Source organism: Pholis gunnellus, assembly GCF_910591455.1.
Source record: "Pholis gunnellus genome assembly, chromosome: 6".
In the NCBI taxonomy this organism is placed as follows: Eukaryota; Metazoa; Chordata; class Actinopteri; order Perciformes; family Pholidae; genus Pholis; species Pholis gunnellus.
The window spans coordinates 2,975,378-3,002,183 of record NC_136532.1 but is presented as its reverse complement, the minus strand read 5'-3'; the positions used below and the strand labels follow the sequence as shown (position 1 = coordinate 3,002,183).

General features: G+C 41.2%; 1 protein-coding gene across 1 annotated transcript; it reads right to left on the bottom strand.

The window, feature by feature from the left end:
• On the bottom strand, positions 1-26,806 carry olfml2a (olfactomedin-like 2A). Its single transcript, XM_079160471.1, has 8 exons — positions 26,685-26,806; positions 17,650-17,913; positions 15,190-15,297; positions 14,496-14,672; positions 13,252-13,498; positions 7,639-7,920; positions 6,702-6,887; positions 1-2,425 (listed from the first exon to the last, which is right to left on the bottom strand). Exons 1-8 carry the CDS (start codon positions 26,751-26,753, stop codon positions 1,821-1,823), a joined length of 1,938 nt encoding a protein of 645 aa, XP_079016597.1. The 5' UTR covers positions 26,754-26,806; the 3' UTR covers positions 1-1,820.

The following is a 26,806-nucleotide window of genomic DNA, read 5'->3' as shown; positions in this document are numbered from 1 at the left end:
TTACATTTTATGACATTATTATTATACATTATTTATGCATAAAGATCTTGCAATTGAACAAATTACTTTATTGCAATCAGCATGCCTTTTTATGAATAGGCTTACAAAAACACTTACGATAGTTGAAGAACAAGCCCGATAATGTGGTTGTGAATCATTAATGCTGTACAAGACCAAAACAACACTATAAAGTGATGTAAGAGTTACCTCATGTGTATTAAAGCTTACCATTCCAATTATGTGCCTCATCAGCCCGTTTCACCCCCAACTCGTCAAATACGGCAGTTTGGTCAATGGGCCTACGCGTCAAACAAAGGCGCTCTACGTGGACATAGCATGCCTAATTATCAAGCAAGTTGTTTCTTGTCTGTATTCTAGTGTATGCATGTGACGAGCGGAAATAGACACGTGACGAGTTGAGAGTGAGAATGTGTTGGCCTCACACAGTATTGTAAGTCATTGTCAAAAACAAAAACATTCATGGTTTATGGTGTCCATTATTGAAGATGGCACAGCTAATGCTACTGTGCACCTTTTGTATCAACATGTTCAAATACTCAATACTTACAACAAATGTAGTGGTTATGCTAATGATATTAACAACATAGAAGTTCAACAAGATGCATAGAAATTACAAAGAAAAGGTTGTATCATATTGTCAAATTAATTCATGTAAATATATATAAAAAAACTCAGACATTTGTGTACATGGTTTTGTTTTTGGAGTTCATACTATATTTAACAACATCGATGGTAACGAGACAGGAAGCATCATGAGGCCGGAATGATGAAAGCAGATTCATGATCAAAGTGCTTGGTGATAGGATGGAGTAGATGGGCAACAGTTAATAGTTTAGTTTTACAAACATTTTTCACAAGGAGAACTGCTGTGGAGGCAGAAAACATCTCATTGGTTGAGCTAAATGTTGGAGGGTGGAGCCAAATAACACAAGCTATGTAGAAATATTTATAGGCCACTTAAAAGGCAAAAAGGAAAACACAGGGTAAAACATTGATGATGGTTGCTAAATCTAGCCATGGTATATTACCTAAAAGGCCAGCTAGTTAATTAGGTTATCTTAACTTAAAACTCAAAACTTAAAACTAAATGACAGCAAACGTGGCTGAAGGTAATACTGAAGGTAAATGCACATTTCTTACGCTACACTACAGCTAGAAAACTGAAGTCACAGCGGATCAGCATTAGGTGTTTCATTAATGCTTCTCTATCACCGGCTCATTCATCAGTTCCTTATCAGCTGACTTAAAACGTCTATCACGTTCATGTAGATTATTATGGCCGTGCCATTATTTTGACACTTTTCACTATTAAAGCCCAATCACACCTGGAAGTGGCATGTCAAATCTTGTATTAGAGTAGTAGATTAGTTCTGACATGTTACTTCAATACATCACTCAGGTGCCCAAATGTACATTAAAGAGTTATTGGATAAAAAAAATCCACCGTTATGTGTTAGCATGATATGCCTATTTTAAACTACAGCTATCTATCTGTCTGCCAGTTAGCCAGCCTGCTGACATGTCATAAATGAACATATAAAGAAGTCTCTATGCTTTAACTCAACCTGTGAGATTGTTTTCACTGTTGGTTGTCCATTCTATTGATATATTGTACAGTCACATCTCGAGGCATGATGAATGTTTGGTACACTGTGAGGTCGGGTGTTTGAATAGTGTGCATTGGTAGTGGAAGGCTTGTGTAGGTTCATCCTTTCTCCTGAGTCCAATATGGCTGCATCTTTTTATTTAGGTGTCACACTGGCAGGCCTACAGTGAGCTGCAGCACAAACTAGCTGAGCTCACTGGTCGACAAAGTTTACCTGATAAGTGAGCTGATGGCCATTGTCCCAGGCATACAAAACCTTCTCCTTGGGGTTGTAGTCAATCTGGGTGGTGAAGGAGTACTCATTGGTGAAGGGCAAGCGTGGGATGGCTTCAGTATTGGTGTGGGTGTCGTAGGCAAAGTTCACCTCACCTTCCTTTTGGTTGTATACATTGACGGCATACAAGACGCCACAGATGATGAAGCAGTTTCCGTAGGAGTTCCGCTTCAGACCTGTCCTCCAAGTTGTTTCCTTTTTCAACGACAGGTCTCCAGGATCCAGTTTACTGATGACGATCACCTCCTGCTGGTTGTAGTCGTAGTCCGTGGAAGGGTAGATCACCCACAGGCCGCTTTCGTCCACTGCAAAGTCAATGTCCGAGTGGCCCCTCCATTTCCAGGGGGTGGTGTCCTCGTAAACCACGTCATGCAGCAGTGTCCAGGCCGCCACATATCGCATCCTCAAATCGTACTTGATGATGTTCTTGGTGAAGGCTCTGTTGTAGTAGAAAGCTCCATTGTAAACCACATGGCCTGTGCCTATCCAGTTGTAAGGCAGTTTGAAGAGGTTGCTCCATCGGCCTGTGATAAACAGGAATATTACATTAGCTTTACTATTGTTATTTACCAATGAACACATTCTGTTGCACAAAACAGACCACTGCTTCACAAGTGATGCAACTGCTCATGTGGAAGTGTCTGTGATCACCAGTGCCCACAACATTGTTGTATTCACCTTATTCTGCCTCCTTTTAATAGAGTCCAGCAGGAACTAGTCATAAAACTTAAAACTCGGAAATAAGTTATTATTTTTGCACCTCTGGTTCCCTCGTTTCTAAGTCAATGTTTTTTTTTATAATGGGTTTTAGGTTAGATACCTGAAATAAGGTCTGTGGTTAACACAAGATTTAGATGTCAGTAAATACACCACTTGAGAATTTTGAAGCTTTTATGTGTCTTAAAAAAGGCGGCTGCTAACTAGTTGCTAAATGAGACGACTAAACGTCATCATGCTAAAGACTAGTTTATTAGTTTAGTTTATTTATTTTGCATAATGTAATCAATAAAATAAAAAATAAACAAACAAAATATCACCGTGCAGGAAAAGGCAAAAAGCCAACTGGGCTTATTTGAAGCCTCCACCTATATAATATTAAAATGTTACAATATTACAGAGAACATAAAATGAATATGCATAAGATATGACTACGTAAAATATTATTGACTAGTCCGCCTTCAGCTTAGTTGTGGTGGTTAATGCTAGCTTTTTTCACCTGGCAATTGTATTTACGCTTAATTACAATTGCCAATCATAAAAGTGGTCAACAATTGTGAAGATCTTGCTGAACAATATGTTTCAGTACCATAAATGTTTATTTTCTGCAATAATCCAAAATCCAATAGAAAAATCACATTGGCTTCTTGTTGTGGGACTAGGGCAATGTTAACTTCTGGGTTACAGCGCGCTATAGTTCCCTTTTTCCCACCTTTGTCATCCCACTTCCGCTAAACTGTCATGTTAACTTCTAGTTGAGTAGTCAGAATATTTCCACATCAAACTCAGCTTCATTGTCTTTATTTATTGCATTGTCTTAAGAACAGATGAAGACCCTTAATCAGAGAAATGGCATGGCTAAGATGCTACGTTCAGGAAGTCACTTCGGGAAGGTTGCCATATTAAAGTAAGCTAGCTAGCCATATGTTCCACTGCTTGTGACCTAGCGCTAGTGAAATCTGTGCTTTGAATATATTTAATGATCAGTCAAGTGTCTACAGTTGAACATGCTTTACAATCGGCATTCCTTACAGACATTTTAAAATAAAAGTTACAAAAATGTCAGAACGTATACATTTCAATTGTTGACAACTGTGAGGACCTGCCTCTAGCCAAGATTCGGCACACAATGTTAGCTACTGGATCAGAATGGGAGTGAGTGAACGTGACATGTCCCTAAACCTCTGACGTTGTGGCTCCAGTAACTGTTTACATTTAAGTTAATGATGATTGCCGATTGTAAAGCAAGTTCAACTGACTGATAATGAATGAATGTATTCAGAGCATGGATCTCACTAATAGCTAACAAGCAATTGATCTCCTTATCACTTGACACTGTATTGCAACAGAGCCATTAGTTGGGGTAACAGTCTTCCTGTCCATAAAATGGGAAGAGCACACACAGGTACTGAGGTAGGTACTTCAGGTTTACCATCTGCAGACATATCTTCAAGTGCTCCTCATCTTTGGGAGGTGGATGTAGGTTGTAAAATGCCCCACAACACTCCAACCTCCTCACTTTCTTTTATTTCTTAACATTGTTGTTGTGATTGCTCCCTCCTCTTTATCCAATTATTACGACACCCCTAACTGAACATAATATTATTATACTTGACATTGTAGATTTCCTTGATCGTCTTTGGAAAGCAAGCTCCCTCTCAGTCAGAAGTGGAATGATATATCAAATGTGATGGAGTCACTCTTGTTGTCGTGAAAAATGAGGTAAATGGGTCTGTGAAAAAATCCTGTACTGCTGCATCATGCTCATCCACACTTTGTGTCATGCATGTAGCTTGCTATTTGTGTAGAAAGATGATGTCTCTTTTTTTAATCCTACCTGCAATACCAACCTTTATGTCTTATACTATTGTACTGTGTTTATTGGTATGCACCAATCACAAAGCCAAGTTCCTTGAATGTGCAATGTACTTGCCAATAAACTGTTTCTGATTCTGAAAGCTCTGATTGGTCGACCGTTTGTCTAACTGAGGGATACAGCCATCAATGCGGACAACACAAGAATAATTTGAATAATTGAACAAATCGATATGCGATGTGATTTAGAGGACTGGAACCAAGCTATGACATAAGAACTTACTTCAGACATGACACTCTTAAGACTGGACTTGACACTTAAAAGAAAAAACAATGAAGATTTTCGTTTTGACCAGATAGCTTCATGTGACAGTGACACAGTTTGTTCCGGAGTTCACTCCGAAACAAACTGTACTATAGGTGTCGTTTTCTAATCACATCCTATCTGCTATCCTAACCTTCCAACCTCAGGAAGTCTGATTTAGATAATGATAATAAATGGAAAGCCCAGTGAAGGACAAAAACAACGTGCAGTAGAACCCCCCCCACCCCATCCATAAGTCCAACCCACACTCTTAATCCCTCTCCACTGTGCCCAGTTCAAAGGAAAGGCCAGAGCACATGTCAGGGAACAGCAGGCATCGCCTCCACTCCAAATACCTAGTCATCCGCACACAGCTGTGAGCTCACCGGACTGCAGGACGCCTCGCATGTAAGTGCATTTAGAAAGCCCATTGTCCAAACACATCTAGATCAACAAGCCAAGTCCTACGAGGGGAGATCATCTTAACTCTCTTAGAGAGTGTAATCCAATTCCTCAGTTGATTTGGATGTGGAAGAAGTTGATTTTCCCACCCACTGGAGCCATGAAACAACTAAGATCTACATTCCAGAGATCTCATCAGTCTCACAGAGCTCATTGGACAATCAACATGAATCAATGTCATCATGTTAAAAAACACAGCTATATATTCTAACAAGGTGATACTCTAGTTAGATCAATGTGTTGGGACAATAATGATGTTTGAATTAGATGATGAAAAAGATGTAAAAGTCAAGATATGTATATTCCATATTACATTTAATACAAACATATTGGTGTTAAAACAACTTATATTGCTTTAAATATTATTATGGCATTTCAAACCTTAACTTCTTAGCGCTAAATCTTGGGATAGCTAAACCAGAGCTAGATTCCTGTCGTGTCACTTTATCTTTATTAACACAGGCTTTCAGTAAGTCTCCAGTTTAGGACAGATATAGTTATGTTTGATTGGACAGCAAATGTTCCATTACTTAGTCATGGCCTAAGGGTGTTGAGTTTGTTCTGAATCTACACAGTTTTGTGAGCAAGCAAAACAGAGTCAGTTAGAGGGGCCACATTCTATTTTAGTTGTCCCACCAGGTCTCTGTAAAGGACAGTAAATAGGATGTGAATGTAGACTGCAAATGCCCATGCAACCTGGCTCCTCGTGGCTATTTTAATGAGGAAAGGTTAATATGCGCTTCAGACTATAAAGGTTCGTGGTTGTGCGCTGAGGGGCTACAGCGTAGCTAGGTGCATACGTGGGTACTCTGCTCCTCCTCTGCTTCCGTAGTCTACGGCTGCAATGCTCTTGGATTTAAAAACATTTGTTTTGTGCTAAAACCCTGGTTTTCCAAATGAGAAAGAGTCCGGACTAATGCCTTATGCTGTGTCTCAAGCAGGATCCACTGAATATAGCAATTCCACCCAACCAGGTTTATACTTGGCCGTGACAGGCTGTGATTGGGACCTTCAGGCCTACGTCATTGAGCATGCTCAGCAACCTCCTCTAGTACCAATCCAGCCGAAGAACTCGAGTTGGTACTAATGCTATATGTATACTGCTCGATCTCAGTAAATACCTATATAGCTCACACATATTACTACTGATAGTAATATGGCAAACCACAGCAATTAACGTCTGGCGGAATTAAAAAATGAATGAGTGACTGAAGACTCAGTCATATCAAGGCTATACAACCTCACAAAGGTCTGTGTGTGGTGGCCCAAGAGGCAGCACAACCGGACACATGGTATGTAACCTCTGATCCTCCTTTGACTGAAAAGGTGAAGGGCCAAAAGCAGACAGGTATATGACAGTAGACTTGAATCTGGCTGGAATAACCATAGACTGAACCTAAGACTTATCTATGGTGGGAGTCCTGTTAATCCCTGGGATCAAACACAAATATGGATTATGGTGGGCAAATGGGGCATTGTAAAAAGACCTATTTTAAGCACACCTTGCTTGAAGTTGTCCAGGTTGCGGAACTCCACCAAGTTGTTGCCATAGTAATAGTTAGTGACATAGATTTTGGAGTCTTTAGCCAGGGGGTCCTTCATCCAGGCTCCCTCGTTGCGCCCATAACTGTGCTGCTTCTCTGGCTGGTCAATGGATGCTAGAGTCCCTTCACAGTTTAGGATCTTCCCTGGAAGAAACAAGCAGAACATTCAACATGTACGCATGGGAGAGAGTTACTTGCATTACCATGGGCTTAAATTGATTTCACACTCATATATTTCTTGGCAGAGTGATCCTACAGGCTTTTTTGCAGCTGAATTGCCCTCTGTCACTGCAGTCACAGCCTGCAACACAATACTGAGCTTAAGCTACAGCCACACTACTACGTTTTTGTTTAATACGCATATCTTGTGCTACGTTTACTCTCCAGTGCGACAGGGACACTAGCCACCCTGCAGCGCTACGAGTGTGAGAGCAGGCAACATCAAAACCGAGGAAACAAGTGAGAAATGTGTGTTGATCAAATTTCTTGAACCATAACCTCGTCAAACTTTGATTGGAAAGAGTTGATTTTAAAAGTAAATGAATGTGAATCTGAGAGGGATAGAGCAAGACCTGCAGCGACCTGCAATTCACAAAATGTGTCAGTTTGAGTGCGTGTGTGGAGAACGCTTAATTATCAAGCACAACCTTTTATTATTAAAGAGTACAATAATACTCTGTTGTATTTTCTGTAAATAGGCAACCAATCTACTTCCTGTTAACAGTGTACGTGAAACGTCATGTGATATCCATTTTCAAGCGTGTTAGTATGGACAAAAGAATCATTTTTAAAACGGTACTTGACGAGGATCGTTTTTGTTTTAAAACCTCATTTTAAAAGGAAAACGTATTAGTGTGGATGTAGCCTTAATCACAGAGGGGCATTTAGCACATACCTGCTCTGTGCAGAGTGGGCCGACTGTTGTTATTGGAGTTGTCCAGCACCAGCACAATGGTCGGAGCTGGTCTCTCAGATGCTGGTGTATTTAGTGTAGTTGTGGTGCTAGCTGAGGTGGCTGTGGTCGTGGTGGTGGTAGTAGTAGCTGTAGTGGTGGGAACAGCAGTGGTGGTAGCGGGTTCAGCCACGGTGGCCTCCATGGTTTCCAGGACCATTTCAGCTCCTCCATCCTCTGACTGCTTTTCCGTGATGTGATGGACTGCATACGTTCTGACATGGTCTAGGGGGGGGGGGGGGGGGGGGGGGCAAGGGGATAGATAGAGAAGAAATCTAAGATTATACAACATTTTCATTCAAAGTAGTAGTTTTGTTGATTGAGTAAACCTAACAGCTAAGTAAACCTATATTGGATATATACTGTATGCATATAACACAACTTTACAGTCCCTGAATCCAAAACTGATACTAGAGGGGTACCCTAGTGTCATAGCTGATATATTGATAGAGAATACTGAGGCCTCATTTTGCTTAACAGATATGGGAGTGAGATGCTTCAGGGGTATTCAATTAAAATTCCGAAAGGTCCAGATTGAGAAAATCTCCTCTTGCAAAGGTCCGGAACATTACAATAATATCTAACTTGCGCTATTTAGTGCAATATATATTCAAGAAGCCTAGTAGTAACAAAGTCTCTGTGTAGTCAACAACTGTCAAATCAAATAAAGAAAGTACACATCAATTATATTTTAACATATAATATATAATTACGTTTTAAAATTTAACTGGATGGATTATAAATAATACATAGAAATACAAAAATAAATGTTGTTCTCTCATTTCAAGTAAAATAAGGGCTCCATCTAAAAATAAAATACACAGATGAATTTTTGAAAAACTTGCATCTTAAAAGAAATTGCTTGATTTTTGAAAAATTAATGAAAAGGAAAAAAGGAAAGTGTGGCTGGAGTGAACTCTTTTCTTCTCTTTTGTTAAATCCACTTCACATCATAACGGTCTCAGTGAACTTTATCATAAAGAATCTCTACACATCTCAACATCTTGCCCTCAGTTCAGACTGGAGTGTTTGGTCTAAAGATGCGCGTTTGGTCTCGTGGTGGCGTTTCACATCGGCGCATTTAATAATGGCCACAGTATCTGAACACATGAGTCGTTTAGTAGCGCCAGCAGGAAGAATGAACAAATAAAAGTTCGTCCATTCTTTATTAAAAGCTCTGTTTTCGTGGTCCACTTCTCTTTTTAGAGCACGCCATGTACAATTCTCTGACTTAACTTCTCCCACTGCTCTCTCTCCGTCTCTCCTGTCTGTGAGCAAATCTCACTCGGCTCACGATGCGTTTCAGAATACAGACATTTGATTGGCTGAGTAGCATCACGTGAGATGATTTACAACGTATGTGATTGGTCGGTGTATTTCCTGGACTGCTGAACGAGTGCCGTAAAGGCTGGAAAAGCTGTGCAGGTTAAAATAGAAGCGCTCCGCCAAAATGTATAATTCTCAATTATCCATCAGTTACACGTCCGGGTCCTGATAGGACAGCGTCTGGGTCCGGATCCGGACCGCGGTCCGCCTATTGGCGACCCCTGCTTTAGAATGTTCTTACAGCTGCAACATAAAATATTTCCCACAATTGAAGCTTCTGCATTTTCCAAATGCACTAGTATTATTCAAACGTATTGTTCGGTTCGTTAGCTGCGTACCGAATGGTTTAATACGAATATGTGTATTGTTACACCCCTAGAAACGAATAATAACCGTAGCTGTGGTGCCATCATCAGGTTATTAGGTGGCGTTTCAGCTGCAGGATAGCAGTGAAGGCTCAGGTATAAAATACACGGCCCGCCACTGGTTAAATGTGAACGCCAAATTGCAATTACAGAAATTGCAGTTATGAAACCCTTGATGGACATTCATCCTTTCCTGATATAATATGTATTTTTTATACTTTTCACAGATGTCCACCTTTAATATGGCAGACCATCTGAAACCGGCTCCTTGTTGGTTTTGACAAAAACATTTGAGGAAGAAAAAGGAGATTTTATTATGATTTGCAACCAAAAAGTACATTTTCTATTTCATTGTAATTGTATTTAAAGAGCATTGTTCATGTTATATCTAAATTCTTTGTCCTGTAAGTGGAAACATTTGATGTGTTAGAATGGCTACCTTTGAAAAGGCGTTTAAAAAACAGTTATGGTGAAAAGATGTTCAAAACTGGGTAAAACGTTTTCTCACCAACTATTTAAAGACGTTGATTAAATATTCACAATTAGACCATTATTCACTTGGATTTGCAATTCTGTCCGTCAACTGAAACACTTGGATGTGGTTTCTTAGTTAGGTTCTAAAACAACAACTATTATATAGTTATTATTAGCAAATATAAAGGATGAAAAATTTCTCAACAGCAAATTGAAGGAAATATGGTCTAAATGTGAACGTTACATCAACGTCACCAAATAGTCGGTGAAAGGTTTTTCAGTCATGTTTTTTCAGTACAGAATTGCTCACCGGGGTTAATCACACTGAAGCCTTTAGTGTCCCTGATGGTGTTACCACCGTTAGAAATGCTTGGAATAAAAGTAAGTGCCATTCCTTTTTTAATCAAAAACCTATATTGGTCAAACACTTTTCTTCTTTGTTTTTTGTTTCAGATTTCTATAGACACTTGTGGTCTGCTGTAAAAAAAGACAGCAGGCTTAATCAAATGCAATCTTAGCAGAGGGAAAGTCTGCTCTCCTTATGGTCTTCAGACTCTGATGTCCTGTGCTGCCAGACAGATGTGAATAGATCACAGCAGTACATCTTACGGAACACGTGGACCTGATGATGGGAGTAGAAACTGTTTTCTAAGACTCTTTTTACAATTAACAAGAGCCATTAAGTCTTTTAAGATAATCAATTAAATGCAACACTCATTGCCAAACCAAACTAAAGGAACAAATCTGTTAAAACCGTATCTCTGGTTGAGTGTAGCTGGCTCTGTGTGGAGACTACATGAACAAAGAGATCAGATAACTGTTAACAGACGTCAGATGTCATCCATCTGTAAATTAGATGGGACGCACGTTCTTTTTTTACCTTCTTATTAGACCGATCAAAGACCCCTTTAACACGATGAGGAAGATATTTAAGTAGCTTTTAAAGGACCATGCTAGTTTTTTGCACACTATAGTTAAATTGTCCAATCCTTTGACATTACTGCTAACAATTTTCCAAACAACACCATAGTCCAGGGGTGGCCAACCAGTCAGAGACCAAGAGCCACATTTTTTACTGTGTTACCGCAAAGAGCCACATCATACACATGGGCACACATGAACATCACCCTATCCCTTCCTCACACACACACATACCTTTGCTCAGCCAGATTTATTGTAAATGTCACACACCAATATGATAATGACAGAAATTGACTCCTAAGACCACAGGCCAGTCATTTTCAACAATGAACATTGTGTACACCAGGGGTGTCAAACTCATTGTCGCTCTGGGGCCACATCAGCATCATGGTTGCCCCCAAAGGGCCGGTTGTCGGCGGGGGGGGGGGGGGGGGGGGGGGGGGGGGGGGGGGTGCTGCTGCTCCTTCTTCGTCGGCGGGGAGGGTGGCTGCTGCTGCTGCTGTCACATACGCTGGTGGAGGTGTGCGCGGCGCGTGCGGATCGGGGAGGAGCTCCGCCTTGCGCGATACAACGGATATTTGTAAATTGTCCGACTTTTACATTTTTACTTAAAGCGGGGCTTTCAAACAGTCCGTCTCGGCGTTAAATGGGTCGACGAGGAACGTAATCTGTGGCCGCACATGCGCGTTTGACGAAAATACCGTATTTAACTCAAGCGAAGCGAACACGAACATTAAAAAAACACAAATACAAACTTCGATATGAACGTAAGAGCCGCATGAAACCGGGCAAAGAGCCGCATGCGGCTCGCGAGCCGCGGGTTGGCCACCCCTGCCATAGTCCTTTAGGGTTTTGAAAAGGAACAAAGGAATATGGTGCTTGCTTTTATCATTGTCAAAGTTGCATTCTAATTGTATGGTAATACAGCGCATACTTTTCAAATCAATCTGCACACCTCTCATTAGAGTTGTTCTGATATCAAAACCAGTATCAGAAATGCCTCTTATTTATCTTAAAATGTTGGATCGGGTATCCGTGAGTATAGTAGTCTATGCACCAAAACTGATATCGTGTCATCTTTTCATTTATCAGTTCATTTATGCTACACAGGAACAACAACCGTGTGTCACACACTACTTGATCCGTACGTCCTGCCAGATCGGTCCTGAGCGTGTGCAACACTCAACAGAGATGAAAAAGAAGTAATATGACTAACTTTTCAGCTACTTCCATCGGCAGAAAAAATGGTCGCTGCTTCCGCGATCGTTTTTTAATGCACTGGTAACAGATTGTATCAGCCAATACGCATCGGAATTGGTATGGTGAAGGAAAAAATGGTTTTGGAATATCATTGGCTACAAATGCCTCAATCTTAATCTTACAGTTGTATAGATACATTTATGGTTACTGATAAAAAGTTTAGGATACAAAAACTACTGTAGGCAGGTTAAGTGAGTGTTTAGCATTTTCCTCACTGAATTCCAACTCAGCTCCTCAGTGGCCATTAGTAGAGAACTGTAGTCACACTGGGCAACTCCCAGTACAATGTGTCACTAAATTTGAAGAAAGGCATTTCAGGAAAAAGCATGAAGGTGTATCAACCTTGCCTGGATGAATAAAAGTTCCTGCATCCTGCTCTTTGCCAGATTATGGAAATGCAGCCGACTGATTTCAGTGATTTGACAAGGGTGGCTGTGCTGGCTGAGGTTCAGATGGGTGGCAGAACACAGTCTGACAGCATTATGTGCGTGTGCCCTGTGCAAACACAGCATACCTATTCACTCAACTAGACTTAAAGAGGATTGGAAGAAGTCAGAAAATGTTTTCTCTGCATTGGTGAGGGTCCCCGCACATTGTTGTCAGGAGGGAAGCTGAGGCATGTCATGGACGGGGCAGCGCTCCATTGAGACAGCATTCCATCAGCTCCATCTATTTTGTCAATAAAAGATTTGGATTTCCTGCCTGCTGAAAGCGCACCAGCAATCCAATCCTGCGCTGCAGCTTTGCTTAAAACAACAGTGAAATAAATCTTGTATTGAGGGGATCTTGTTTGCCACGCAGCGATGGATTCCCTGTTTTATTGGCTTTTATTTAGTGTCAAATTTGCAACACAATTAGAGCCTTCTCTTACACTTGTGTAAAACAACATTCTAAGGAAAGCTTTATATTGTCCTTAATTGAAAACTAAATCCAGCTAATAAAGATCTACACTCTGGTTCAATGACTCCGCTGGCTGCTGGCTGATCCTGATCCATTAAAGTGTCATGTGCGGTTCGATTAGATTGCTGAAGAAACAAGTTTGGATCATTTTCAACACCCGCAGTGGATCGCTCACAGATGATCACACACAGATGGGAGTGCAAACTCAGCTAAAGTACAAGCTCAATGTTTGCTTTAGCTCAGAGTGCGTGACACTCTATCAACACACCACTCGAGTATACAGTGTCCCGGCCAAGCTGAAAACGCTCACCTCCTCTGTGCTCATCCTCGTCGGTCTTGGCAGCCTTGTAGTATGTGATGCCCCTCACCACGCCGGGCTGGTGGCCAACCACCTTGGCTTTGGCTGTAGGGTCAGGCTTGGCTGGCTTTCCAGGCTTAATGACCTCCTTCTTGGGCTTTACGACCTTTTCTTTGGGCGGTTTGGGCGAAAGTTTGGCTGCAGGGGTCTTTTTGTTGGGTACTTTTACAGTCTCTTTTGTTTTCTCACCATTGGTGTCCTGTAAACATGACACTCTGGTTATGCCTGGACACTTGGTAATATTGACATTACAAGTAGTGCTAACAATGTTGCCAGTATTATTATTACTAGTACTGCTGCCGATAATATTACTACTGGACCAAATGCATCTCTGTTGCAGCTGTACTAACAGAACCCATTGTCACTATCAACTCGTCAAATATGGATGCTTGGTCAGTGTTCCTCGGCGTCTGATGAGCCACAATGTAGTGTCTGTATGAGACACACTGGCCCATGTCCACCCATCCTCGACATTATTAGTCAGAGCAACTGATGTATAACGAGGCATGTGATAATCCATGTAGGATGTTACATATCTTACATACTTAATATCGATACTTAATTTGCTTTTGTTCCCTAAACCTAAACCACTTGTTGCAAAAGCAAACTTAACAACTAAGTAGACCTATGTTTTGACATGTCCACAAAAGTGACACTAGAGGGGAACCTAGAGCGTCATAGTTGGTATATATATATATATATATATATATACTGTATATATATATATATACCTGTTGGTATACAGCATTGATATTTGACGAGTTTGGAGTGAGAACATGGAACCAACCGACCAAGTCCGAACTGTTCGGAGATTGAGCTGCGTTGCAACTGTGATGCCTCAGTACGGTCCTTTTAAATTAGAACAGTTTGAGATTGTCAGAAAACAGCTTAAATGTGTCTAAATGTTCCTTGAATTGCTAAAGTTGTGATTACAACTTTTAAAAAAAAGATATTACCGGTAAAATATGTATACAAAAAAGCTAAGACTAACTGTAACTGTAATAGTTGACACCCACTACACAGAGACATGTCTGAGATACTTGATTACTATAGCACTGCTTGTAATGTACTGCTAATCTTACAACTACTAATACTAATGGTACAACTAGTAGTGATACTACGAGAAGTACTACAATGTCATAGTTGCTCTAATGCTACCACACGTATATAACAGCGCAGAAAGTGTTTCTAGGAACCTGTGCTTTGCTCTCAGAAGAGTCTCTCTGTAGCAGCTGCAGGCTGAGGCTGGAGATCTCCTTCTTGATGCTCATCATAACGTTGGAGTAGTTCTCATATCTCTTAAACTGGTTGGTGAGGCTCGTCATGCTGTCTCGAACAAAGTCATTCTCTCGCGTAAGGTTCGTCTTGATTGTCTGCAAGACAACGTCATTATTTACATCAATCATGATCCATTCAATACGCTCGTAGTTCAATCACGTGTCTCATAGCAACCCTTTGATTATAATGAAGGATGCACTCATACTCAAATATCTTTATCAGGGAATCAGTGACAATTGGGCTTAACTATTTAATTCAGTTCTATGTTTATATACTATAAATATTGTATACTGGGATTTTAATTCCTGTTCTGACCAATTAATTGCTTGACTTTGAATATTTTATGCCAAATTGCCTTTATTATTTTAATGATAAATAATAATTTGATACATCTATGTATTTACCTTTAATAAAGCAATGTTTAAGTCAAGCCTGATGACTATAACAGAATGATCCCAGTCACTTAAATACACTGAAGCATACAGCTTATGAATGAAACAACGTTATCTGATCAGTACATAAAGCATAAAGTATCGGGTATGAAAAGGTTGAATCGGTGCATCCAGAGTTATAGTGATATGAGGAGATGCACGAGTTTGGGTGTTGGCCTACCTCTTCCAGAGTGTTCATTTGAGACATCACTTTGTTGATGTAGGAGTGGACCTTCATTAGATCCATGCTGTAAAGTGTTCCCTCCAGGAGGTCCACCATAGATTGAAGCTGGTCATTCGTGCCATAAAAGGAGAAGAACTAGCATTACTCATCATCTCCTGAACACAAACCTGACAGCTTTATGTGCCTCTGTTCAACTGCAGTAATCGTTTTCTGTGCCCTCCAAAAACATTTCTCTGATTACCACTATTGACAGCCACACTGATTGCTCTCAGTCTGGGGTTCATTCAGAGTCCGTCTTAATGATTTTAGACCTTTCCTTTTCAATGTAATCCTTTCCTTCAGATATGTATTGGCTTAGCGTGAAGTTTAAAGTGGAGTCAGACATCTGGAACTGCCTTTGGTTTCATATGGTACATAGCGTGCTTTTCCTGCCTGTGAAAAATGAAAGTGTGCTTTAGGTATGTGCAGAGGTGTGCTGGCGTTCTCACGGAAGATGTTTGATGACATACAACTACAGCCAGGTCACACAGAGTTGAAGAATGACCTTCTAGACTGGAGGGATGTTTCCTTTCATTGATTGCTTTTCTTTTAGTTCTATTTTACAAGCACTCTGAGTGAAACATGTAAGGTTCTCATTTCAATTAGTTTAGTTCTTTTTACTATTTTATAGCTTATGTTTTTATTCTCTGTGTTAGCGTACATTCTATGTGTATTTATCTCTAATCTTATCATGAATTATTATATAAAGTTCAAAACTGATATGGAAGTATGAAAGTGGACTCATTGTTTTCTATGTGGCTGGATCTGATGATTGCAACATAGTGGGGTTGCAGCAATAAATTATTTTCATAATTGAATAATTTGTTGATCAATGAAATGTCACAATTTCTGATGTCTTCACATTACTGTCCGACCAACTAAATACACGAGATTTACTTTACGGTCATATAAGACAAAGAAAACCTTTGTTTGTCATTTGTGCTTTAATGCATTATAACGATACTCATTATAGATATTTTATTATATTTATTATACTCATATTATAGTTGTGTTATAATTCCTTTTAGTTATAGTTATAGCACTCATAAATATTCATAAGATTTGATCACAATAATCAAAACACATTATGAAGCATTTTAGAATGACTTATAAGGTTAATTACTCACTCATCGTAGTGTATTATAGTGGACACATTAATGTACAACATGTTGTGTGGTGTTGCAATGATTTAAACTGACAATGAAACTTGTTTGACTCCTATTTGTCAAATGTGTTGAAAGACTATGCAAATGTATAAAGGATGGAATTGTGTAATGTTTGTACAAACAACAACTGATCCATCAGTATCCTTTGAAAACTCAAGACCACCGAATCCGGCCCGCCACGTCATTTTATGTGGTCCGCGAGAGCTTGAAAGGCAGATGATTGTCTTAAAATGAAAGTCTATGCTGCTTTACAGTGTACAGTGACCATGAACTACATCTACCACAGTGTATGTCCATTTTGTGACCCGTGAGTGACGGCATCCTGCCACTAGACAGCAGTTTTTCCATATTGATGTTTAACTAAAGCGGTTTTCCAACAAGTGAATGAGCTGAAAAAGAGAAATGTGTGCAGAGGGAAGGCAGTTTAATGAAAGATTTGCATTTTGACACCAAAACAAGTATACTAACTTTAGCCTCCAAGAAAAACATAACATGCAGACTGCAATCGCAGCAGAATATATTTACAAAAGTTACAGCCCAAAATGCAGTGAAAGCTCGCTTTATTGTGGCTGAAGAAGTGTTTTTCAGAGGGTGCATTGCAGCAGTGCATGCTAAAGGAATGTGAGCAGGTGAGCTCCGACCAGATACAGACTTTTAAAAATATCAGTTTGTCTAGAAACACCATCGCAGACCGAGTTCAGGAACTAGCAGGCAGTCTGACAACACAGCGAGCTAAGAGACGAGCAGGTACTCGTCTTTCTCATTAGCTGTTGATGAAAGCACAGAGAACACGGATGCAGCGCATCTATGGATGTGTATAAGAGGCTGAAGGCAGACCTGACTGTCAGTGAGGAGCTGTTGGATGTAGCTGCCATGCACGGGAGACAACGGGGAGGGTTGACAAAAATAGTTAATGTAATAACTTGTGTTTGATGATATTTGTCTTTGTTGTTTTCTTTAAAGGTTTGATCTTTGATAGAGTAATGAGGGTTTCTTAATCCTAAATTGCTTACATATATTTTAGCATTTATATAACAGCATGTACAATATTTTTACACTTGAATAAACAATAATCAAATGCAGAGACAGTTATTTAACTATATGTTAGGGAGTAGTTACATTTATACAGTTACAGTTAAAGTTACAACCGGCCCTTTGAGGGCGACCATAATGCTGATGTGGCCCAGTGAAAATGAGTTTGACACCCCTTCTTTGAAAGATGCTATGATCACATACATATTCATCTCCTCACCTTTAGTAGCTCGGGGGCCTGTTTCTTCAGCTTCTCCATCTTCCACTCATTCTCACAGGGGTTAAGGGAGGACGGCGGGGCCGTGCACGAGCACTTACAGTCGGACCCAGAGCTGACCGTCTCCACCGTGTAGAAGTCCTCCACGCGTACGCTCCCACTCCGCAGACGCAGGCAAGCATCCTTGGTCAGAGGGCGCATGATGCACTTACAGCGGCAGTCTGAGCCCTCTGACGTCATCCGGACTGGCTCAGTCTCCCCAAAGATCTGGAAGACAGAATGTGAATTGTCCCATTTTCAAATCCAAAGGAACATTTATTTTGAGTCTTTTTTGAGTTGTCACTATAATCTTCTTTTCATTTTTGCACATAAGAAACTCTTGGATGAAGTGGAAAAGTCTCTTTATTGTTGTACTATTCAGGGCTGAGAAAGAATGTAACACATCACACTCGGATATCAGTGACACTGTATATTTACCCAAACCCATAAAATGTCATCTATTCCATTAGTCTAACCCCTGTTGGACTTCCGTGGGATAGGAATCCATTTTTTATTGCAGGGAAACAAAAGAAAGGGAAGGAAAGAGATCTTGAAAAATAGCCACAAGCTTCCCCTACTTTGAACGTTAGCAGGTGTGACTCCACTGAAAGCCTCAGAGACAAACATAACTCCAAAAGACTTTGGCTGTGTATGATGACAGAGCTCTGGCAGGCTTACTTAATAAACAGGATGCAATGCATGGCGGCCTGGGCTGACATTCCACACGTACCCTACATGAAACAAGTGCAAGCTAGCATACAGTGGAGATAGCTTTCATGCAAAACAATGAAGTGCACCGATTTACAGCATATTTGCCCATGTTCAGAATGTAAATGTTCAGGTGGAGATGGTGAGTTGGCAGAGTGAGGTCTGCTGGGAACTCTGTGAATTTCTCCACTACAATCCATCTCCCCTCATTTCACAAAGGAACGGGGGGAGACCAACACCTTGTGTAGCAACAGTTGTGTGACACGTTAGATTGCATATATTGTCAATGCCAAGACACAATGGCACGCAAATTTGTCCTGGGCGGTGAGCATGGAGGATGTAGTTGTGGGTGATGCGAAGATGCAAAGATGTTTCAACTTGAGCAAAATTGTAGCACAATACATCAGCGGGCCACCTCTGGTTCTGAAAAGTGAAGTAAATGCAGAACACGGCATTCTTTCTACTGGCCAACAGGTCTTCTTCAAAACAGCATGATGTTCATTTAGTAAATGATGGTCCATTTAGAGTCAAACAGACCATAAAGCAGGGGATGCTTTAGGGCGGGGCTACTGTGATCGACAGGTCTCTGCTACAGCGTTGTAGTCTGGGAGTTGTCTGTGTTTTCGTCTAACAACTTTCACACTTTCAGTGTGTTTTCACTTCATGAAAGCTTATTTTAACATTTTGGTCGCCTAGAAATGTCTTATTTAGAGTTCTGTTGTACTTAGCTCCGCCCTCTTGTGTCATTTCTGGTTGCAGAAAGAAACAAGATGGGTGGCAAGATTTATACAACCTGTTTCACATATGCAGTCATACTCCTGCACTCCTGGAAACAGGCTGACATGTCACAACATCACTGTACAGCCTCACTGTAATAAAACCTTGTCTCACCTACATATTTCAAGGTTTCAGTTGCATCCTCTTTTGTGCATTGTAAGTGAATTGTTTACCACAGGTCATTGTTTTTGTTCGATAGGCTGCATGCATCGTGCCTTTTTGAAAATGACAGTTTTCTGTGCTTTACATGCGTACACTACTTCTACATAAACTTCAAATCTAGGTTTATTTAGTCTTTAGGGTTACTTGGTTCAATAGGTTGAGGAAAAGATCGTGGTTTGGGTTAAATCAGGTACGTTTGCTACGTAAAATAAGTATGTTTGTTACTTAACTGGCTTTACTTAAGTACGTAAGTTATGTAACAAAACTATGGTAAAATAAGTCAATGCAGACTTGGCTTCATACGGGACAGGAACAGCAGATAGATGGGTCAAACGGCATCTATCCTCAAGCACAGACTTTCTTAATCGTTATACTAGGTCAGTTACTATGAGCGTCTAATAATAACGTGTTTACATTGGAGTTATTTGAAAGGCCCGTGTGTCTTATACAGACTCTAAAGAGGGCCTCTGTTCATCGGTATCAGACGCCGAGGGGCACAGACCATTCGGTATTTGACAAGTTGGGAGCGAACGGGTTGGTGTAGTACATGTGCATATCCACGCAGTGTTTCGTAGGAGCATTGTACTATTCATTGCACTGGTTTGGTATCACTCATGTGTTCAGTGTGTGTGTCCTTATTTGGACCATGTGGTGGAGGAGGACTGTCATCTCTCCTGGGGAGATTTAGGGACCTCTGCAGGATGGGCGCACACGTGTTAGCACTTTAATCAGAGTTGGAGTTCTGCAACGCAGATTCCTCATTAAGGAGCTGTAGTCCTGTCCTCATGTGACTGAAGGTAGGAGGTAGTGCTCTCACAATATGAATACAAGAACATGGAATAAACATTTCTCACCATCTTCTGACATTTACCACGTACCACGAGTCGTGATACGTGTTATACGTGATTTCGCATTTTTTAGCAGGACAGCAGCAGGCTGAAGGTAAGTTCGGGGAGTGGAAGAGGTGGAGGTGTTGGGGGCTCATTAGTGAAAGAATGCAGGCTGAGTGATGGGGGGGGGCTTTCCTTTCCATTACTGCAGACATACTGGGAGGGGGTCTGATACGGGGCAGGACTCCTGTGTGCAGAGCCGGGCCAATCTTGACCCATGTCAAGCGAAAAGGCAGCAGGTTGACAAATCTTACAGCCACATGAAAACAGAGTGGATTAGCAGATTAAACTTCTTTAGCAGAGGCTCTTCCTACGGCCCTGCTGAGCTGCATTGGTTAACCAAGCCAAACACCAACTGCTGCAGAGCAACATCCGCTTAAGTTGCTTTAAGTTGGAGAAGTCAGATTCCAGCCAGATTTACTTTGGTACTCCATGTTTTGTCTAGTCAAGGACCTGGCAGGCTCTACTGCATTTCATCATGAAACGTTTGAATCATTCTGCCAATTGGAGCAGTTGTCTCCTCCTCCTGTCAAATCACGTGTGCTGGTTTGACTAACTGACCGTCCAGCATCTCATGCCAAGCTGACCTACCAGCATGAGAACAGGCAACACAATTAAGAGCTCTAATAATTAAGAGCACAGAGTATCTAATGCATGCTTACAGCTTGGAGTCTTTGGCTTTGACCTCTCAAGTGCAGTCAAGTTTCAGGTCAGAAAGAACAAGGCTCAAACATGAACTTATGTCTGCACAATGGGAAGAAAGGAGCTCTATTAGATCAGCTGCTGCAGCCTTTAACAGCTAACTCTCCCTGACAGTGATGAAGTCAAACCCCTATTGTGCTCAACACAAGATGTGTTCCACAATGGCTGCTGCATTTGTTAGTGAAAGTCATTGGCTCTCAGGCAACATGTTGGTGTTCTTATTTTAACTTTCTCTTCCTTTCTTTGGAACAGTGGGTTCATACTAGTGAGCCACGTGATGGCTGAGACAAGAGGTCAAAACATTTAACAAGCTCACATTCATTTTGTAGCACAATAGCATCAATAGCCAATTTAGGTTAATGGGGATATCTTTAGGCTCTATGAAGACATTTAGAATTATATTAGCCTAAACATCAAACATCATGTCAACCTAACTGTGAAGTGTAATTCATAAGGGCTTTCATATTCAAAAATGCTAATGAAATATTCAGTCCATTAGAGAAGAACGTAGGCTTGGATAACAGCAGGCTGGTACACGACTCCTCCGACAGGTCTGGACCACACATTGTGTTCAAACCTAATAGAATATTCAAAACACGAGAAAATTGGTGAAAGTTCCCCTGAATCACTCCAGCCACTTAATGAATCTGTCCGTATGAGCGGTTGTAGTATGAGGCTCAGTGTTTCAGTAGCACTGTATCTGCAGCCTTGGGGCAACTGTGTGGTGAAAAAGGCAAGCGGCGCAGGTATCCTGTTCCAAACTTCAAACACAAACATAAGTGCTGTTCTGACCTGCAGACCCCCCCCCCCCCCCCCTACTCTTTGCTTTTTAAAATGATGTTCCCATAAATGCACAAGAAGGCAGCTCTAATCAGTCTTAAGTCCATCCAGCCTGTGATGTTAAAGGATGGACTATCTCTTTAAAATCCACATCATCTCCTGTCAAGGTCACTCAGGACCAAAAGCGGGGTCCACATTCCAGTCCAGAGAGTCTGCCGGATTTTTAATCTAATTAGCAGCGCATATGATAAACAGTCTTACTGTGCCACTGTGGAGATTAACTTGGTACAAGGGGGGGGGGGGGGGGGGGGGGGGGGTTCTTTGGAAGCCTTCAGTCTAGATATGAACCATGAGGTCGGTGGCTCAGACTATAAACAACAACACTGGCATTAGCACAGGGATGTTAATTAGCTGAACACAAAGGGTATCAAGCACTTGCTGCTTTTGCAGGTACATATCTACATTCCTGCTGCGTCTGTTTATGTGTCCCGACACATGGGCCTTCCAGTCCTCACAGCACATCATCACACAGAAATGACAAAAAGACTAATACATGTTGACCTTTATAACATTTCTGTTATACTGAATGATTTAATGGATTACTTGTGTGAAAGTTCCTGTCTAGCCACAGTAAGATTACAGAACTCTGGAAAACATAAACAGGATTTACTCACATTTTGCTTTATTTCCCAATAATAAAATCATCAGTCTGCTTCAGGGAGAAAATCCTCTGAAAACACAGATACAAATCAAGCTGCCAATACGGCTCCCTAATGAAATCCACATGCTGTAAGAATCCATTCACAGGCACAAAGAGACACTAATTGTCTAGTGACCTCAACGCCGAGTGTTGCCAATGTGTTTTCTGCAGATGATTTGTTACAGCAGATGTTAACAAGCTGCAGAGGTCATCAATGCTCAGAAAGATACTGTGCTCCATTTATTGAGAAAACGATAAATACAAGTGAGACTCAACCATCTGGTGGTCGTGTTATCTGACAGAACAAAGGCCAACGGTTGATTCATAGAATGTTCATCCTCTACATTTCTCAAAACTAGTAAAGGAATGTCATAAATCCATGACTATTTAGTTTTATATAACAGAGTTACTTTGAATTAGTGTCTGAGTGAGTTGACAATAAAAGCATGCTTAGAAAATACACTTTTTCTTTTTTTCTCTGCAGCTACAGTACATTACCTTATTATCATTCCACACCTTTAAGCATGTTTGTAAGATAACCTGTGTGGAGAAGTAGCTGGTCTGGGTGCTGCTATCACCAACCGAGAACGTTCGTCAACTGTTCTTAAGATGACATTTCTTCTTAAACCTGACTTTCACAAAGATTCTGGGATGTGGTCTCAGGTAAGAACAGAATCTGCATTCACTCAAGAGGGCTGACGTGTTTGTGCTAAATAATTAGTTATTGCATTTTCTTCAGTTGTTGCATAATATTATAAGATTTAAACTACAGTAATATCTTCTAATTACTATATTGTTCAATAATTATTGTCATTATTTTACAAAACATCATGGTGAACGAGTAATAGCGTACCATGCATCTATTGTTGTGTTGTTTCACGTCCACTACTGACACTAAACACCACAGACAAAGGGTTTTTTCAATTTACGAGGACGATTATGGGATTCATCATAAGAACACAGGTACGAACAATCCTGCTGTTGAAGAACACGTCGTAAGTCTGACGCAGACGTTTCTGGGACCTTTCTAGAGAAGAACAAATTAAAGGAAGAACTCAGGAAGATATTGCCGAGTGACGCCCGTTGATATTTGAATGTTCTGCTCCCAATGTTTTACAAATTCTCAACTTCTACAACACTGCGTATGGCAACAAAGTCGGGAAACTTGGAAACAGCACAGCTAAATCCACATCTCAGCAACTCTAAACTCACTAATTCATACTTTATAGCTGGTTTGTTTGGTATGTACAAAAACTGAAGTATAAAAATAACATGTTAGGATTTATGGAGGGGCATTTTTTGGCCAGGTGCAGTTTGCAGGCAACCACAGAGACTCCATGAAGCCATTGCACCTGCCACAAAATAATCCCCCCTAACGCACAACGTATTGTTTCTAGACTTTTTTGTTGTTGTGTGCTGTTTCCAGTCTTTGTGCTGCTGGTGGGGACAGTGCTATCAATCTTCTCCTTTAGCTCACAGCAAGAAATCCAACAAGAGGATTTACCAAAATTAGGGAAAGAATGTAGTTAAGGTTAATAGAAAATGAAGCGTTAACGTTAATCGCAGGTCAGTGATGGGTTGCTAGCTCCAGTCTAAAGCAAAATAAGATGCACCACACGACCTCCTCTGACCTTCCGTGTTGCTACATGTAGATCACACTGCTTCCTGCACTGACACGGAGAGCTGAAATAGGTGGTAAATTGTACTTTTCAGCAAGAATATGGGCGTATATTAGCAACTGAAAATAATATTAATAAGAAACTTGAAAATAATAAGTGTAATACTAAATGTACTCAAACACCATTCTCCTAAGTTCAAGCCATACTACTAATATTACTATTACTGCTACTACTAAATCCTTCAGCTAACTATTGCTAAGATGAGTAGCATAGTCTACTGGACTAGGTGTAAACAGCCTAATAGCTGCCTTGTGACTTTTCTCACAATGTCGATCCATTAATTTTAATGTGCACAGTCCTTGGTAATTGTATAAGTACATGAATAAATGAGTCTGTAGTAAAAACAAGGCTGTGTTTTAATGGCTTGAGATAAGATTTTTGGCACAAGCGAGTAGAACCCTTTATTACACTGATTTAGAAAATCACAGCTGTTTTGAGTTGTTGCACAGCACACACAGGAGAACAGCCGAAAATACAACATCCTTACTGACCATTTTGTAGCAAAGCCAACGTCAGACCAGTGTAAAGCCGGTCGTGTGCAAGGCCGTGCACCTGAGTCGTACAGTGAATGTTGACCTATCCACACAGACACCAAAAGCAGGTGTGAATGAGGTAGTAGTCTCTCTCATTTCGACAGCTTGCAGCTTTGTTTCAACCACGAACAGAGCGACTTGACTAATTAAATGAAATTAAATGAAACAATTAAATGAAACCATAACAGGGCATGACAAAATGTCGGCTCAAGTACACCGTGGCAATCATCTACGGCAAGGCACCTTCCAGCATTTGTAAGTGACTGTAATCATCGAGCCCTGTCTCTGCTGCTCTGGGCTATTTCATTAAGGCCGACTGAGCATCCCCAGTCTGCTGTTTCCTCCTCTCCAGTCCCCGGTTGACCCTGGGGCGATTGTCCTCCGGGGTTGTTTACAACCAGAACATGGAGCAGGTGCGCGCACTGCTTCCCACGCCACCCTCTGGTGCCCTCCATGCCCTCCATGCCCTCTTGTAAGCAGGCTTTGTCTCACATTAATGTCAGTGCCACCAGTTTGGCGACACAGACTATGAGTGGGCATCTCCATTGGCCAAAAGACTGGAGCTGTGCCACTGCGGCATGATGGGGAATGGTGTTGGGAGGAGAAATATGTGGGGATATAAAGCAAAAACAAGCAAACAATGGATTTACTATAAAACCTTCAGTCTTCAGAAAGACGTCTGATACAGCCTAGAATACTGGATCAGGTGTCGGTGGGTATGTGATCTATACACTGATCTGGAATCACATTATGATTTGTTTATCAGGTCATTTATGCTACACAAGAACGACACATGCAACTATCTACCTGATCCGTATGTCCTGCCCTATTGGTGCTGAGCATGTGCGACTCTCAACAGAGATGAAAAAGAAGCAAGATGGCTCACTCATGAGCTACCTCCATCATCAGCTCCAGAAAAAAGAAACAGAAACCGATGATCAAGACTCTCTGTTGGGAGTTGAACATGTGCAGCACTGATCAGGCAGGTGCAAGTGGAGAATGTTTCAGGTTATCCACCAGATGCTGAAACCTGGCTGCAGGGATTCGCCCCCATTCAGACACAGCATCAGTGAGGTCCAACACCAATCACAGTCCGTGTTCCAGTTCATCCCAAAGGTGTCGGAATGCGTTTCAGTCAGGTTCTTAATCATTTCTTTACGGAGCTTTGTTTGTGTTTGGAGCATCGTCACGTTGAAACCAAAGAGGGACAAACTTAAACTGTTGCCACACAGTTGGAAGAACAGGGTCTAAATGATCTCTGTAAGCATCAAGATGTCCTTCATTGGCCTCGACCCAACCACACACATATATTACAAACACTTTTACTACTACTAACACGACCACGTGCTGCTTCTGTTACTGTTGTAATTAATACTACTGCTGCTACTTTTACTATGAATACAAGTATTCCTATCACTACTACTACTATGGGGCGTTTGCTCTGCACTCACTCACTGGCCTGGCCTCTGATTGTATCCAGAGCAGGCAGTTGTTTAGTCACACCATACATGTGGGACAGAGCCTCTGGTCTTATAATAGGTACTGTACATGCATTGTGTGTGTGTGTGTGTGTGTGTGCGTGTGTGAGAGAGTGTTACCCCGGTTTAGGCTGAGGGGGAGTGAGGGGTTACTGGAGTCCAGCAGCTGTATAAACAAGGGCAGCCACATATTACTGTTACCCCACTGGGTGCCATCTCTCCCACACTCTGCTGGTCACACACCGGAGTTATCATCACATCAACCCACTGTGTCTTGTCTCACACAAAAGCCCTCATTGGGAGGATTACCTTGAATCCGAAAAAATAACACATAGCCACATAAGCATCTGCCGGCTTTAGACAGAAACTTTAGAGGTCTGGCTTTGGGAAAATGTTGGTCAAGTCACTTATGACTTACTTACTGAGGCAGAGGCACCATGACATGAAAGAGGTGACGTTGAGCACAATAAGAGTGGGATACTGTAATGATAGGATGTTTAGAGATCAGTGACTCCAAACAGCTCTTGTAACGATGCAATATGCGAATTCTGAAAACTCAAATCAAACCCCGCTTGTTGCGTCTTCCTTACCTTGTTCTGTGAAGACGCATCCTTACACAAAAGCAGCAGGCAGGCGAACAAGTTCGTGTATCTCCACATCTTCTCTTCTGAGTGTTTGGCCGTGAAGTTCAGAAATCCAAAGCGACAGTCAC

Coding starts and splice junctions, on each gene's coding strand:
- olfml2a (XM_079160471.1), bottom strand. CDS start 26,753: ATGTGGAGATACACGAACTTGTTCGCCTGCCTGCTGCTTTTGTGTAAG. Junction 15,298..17,649: donor AGGCCCCCGAGCTACTAAAG/GTGAGGAGATGA, acceptor ACGAATGACCAG/CTTCAATCTATGGTGGACCT. Junction 6,888..7,638: donor GCCCACTCTGCACAGAGCAG/GTATGTGCTAAA, acceptor TGTTTCTTCCAG/GGAAGATCCTAAACTGTGAA.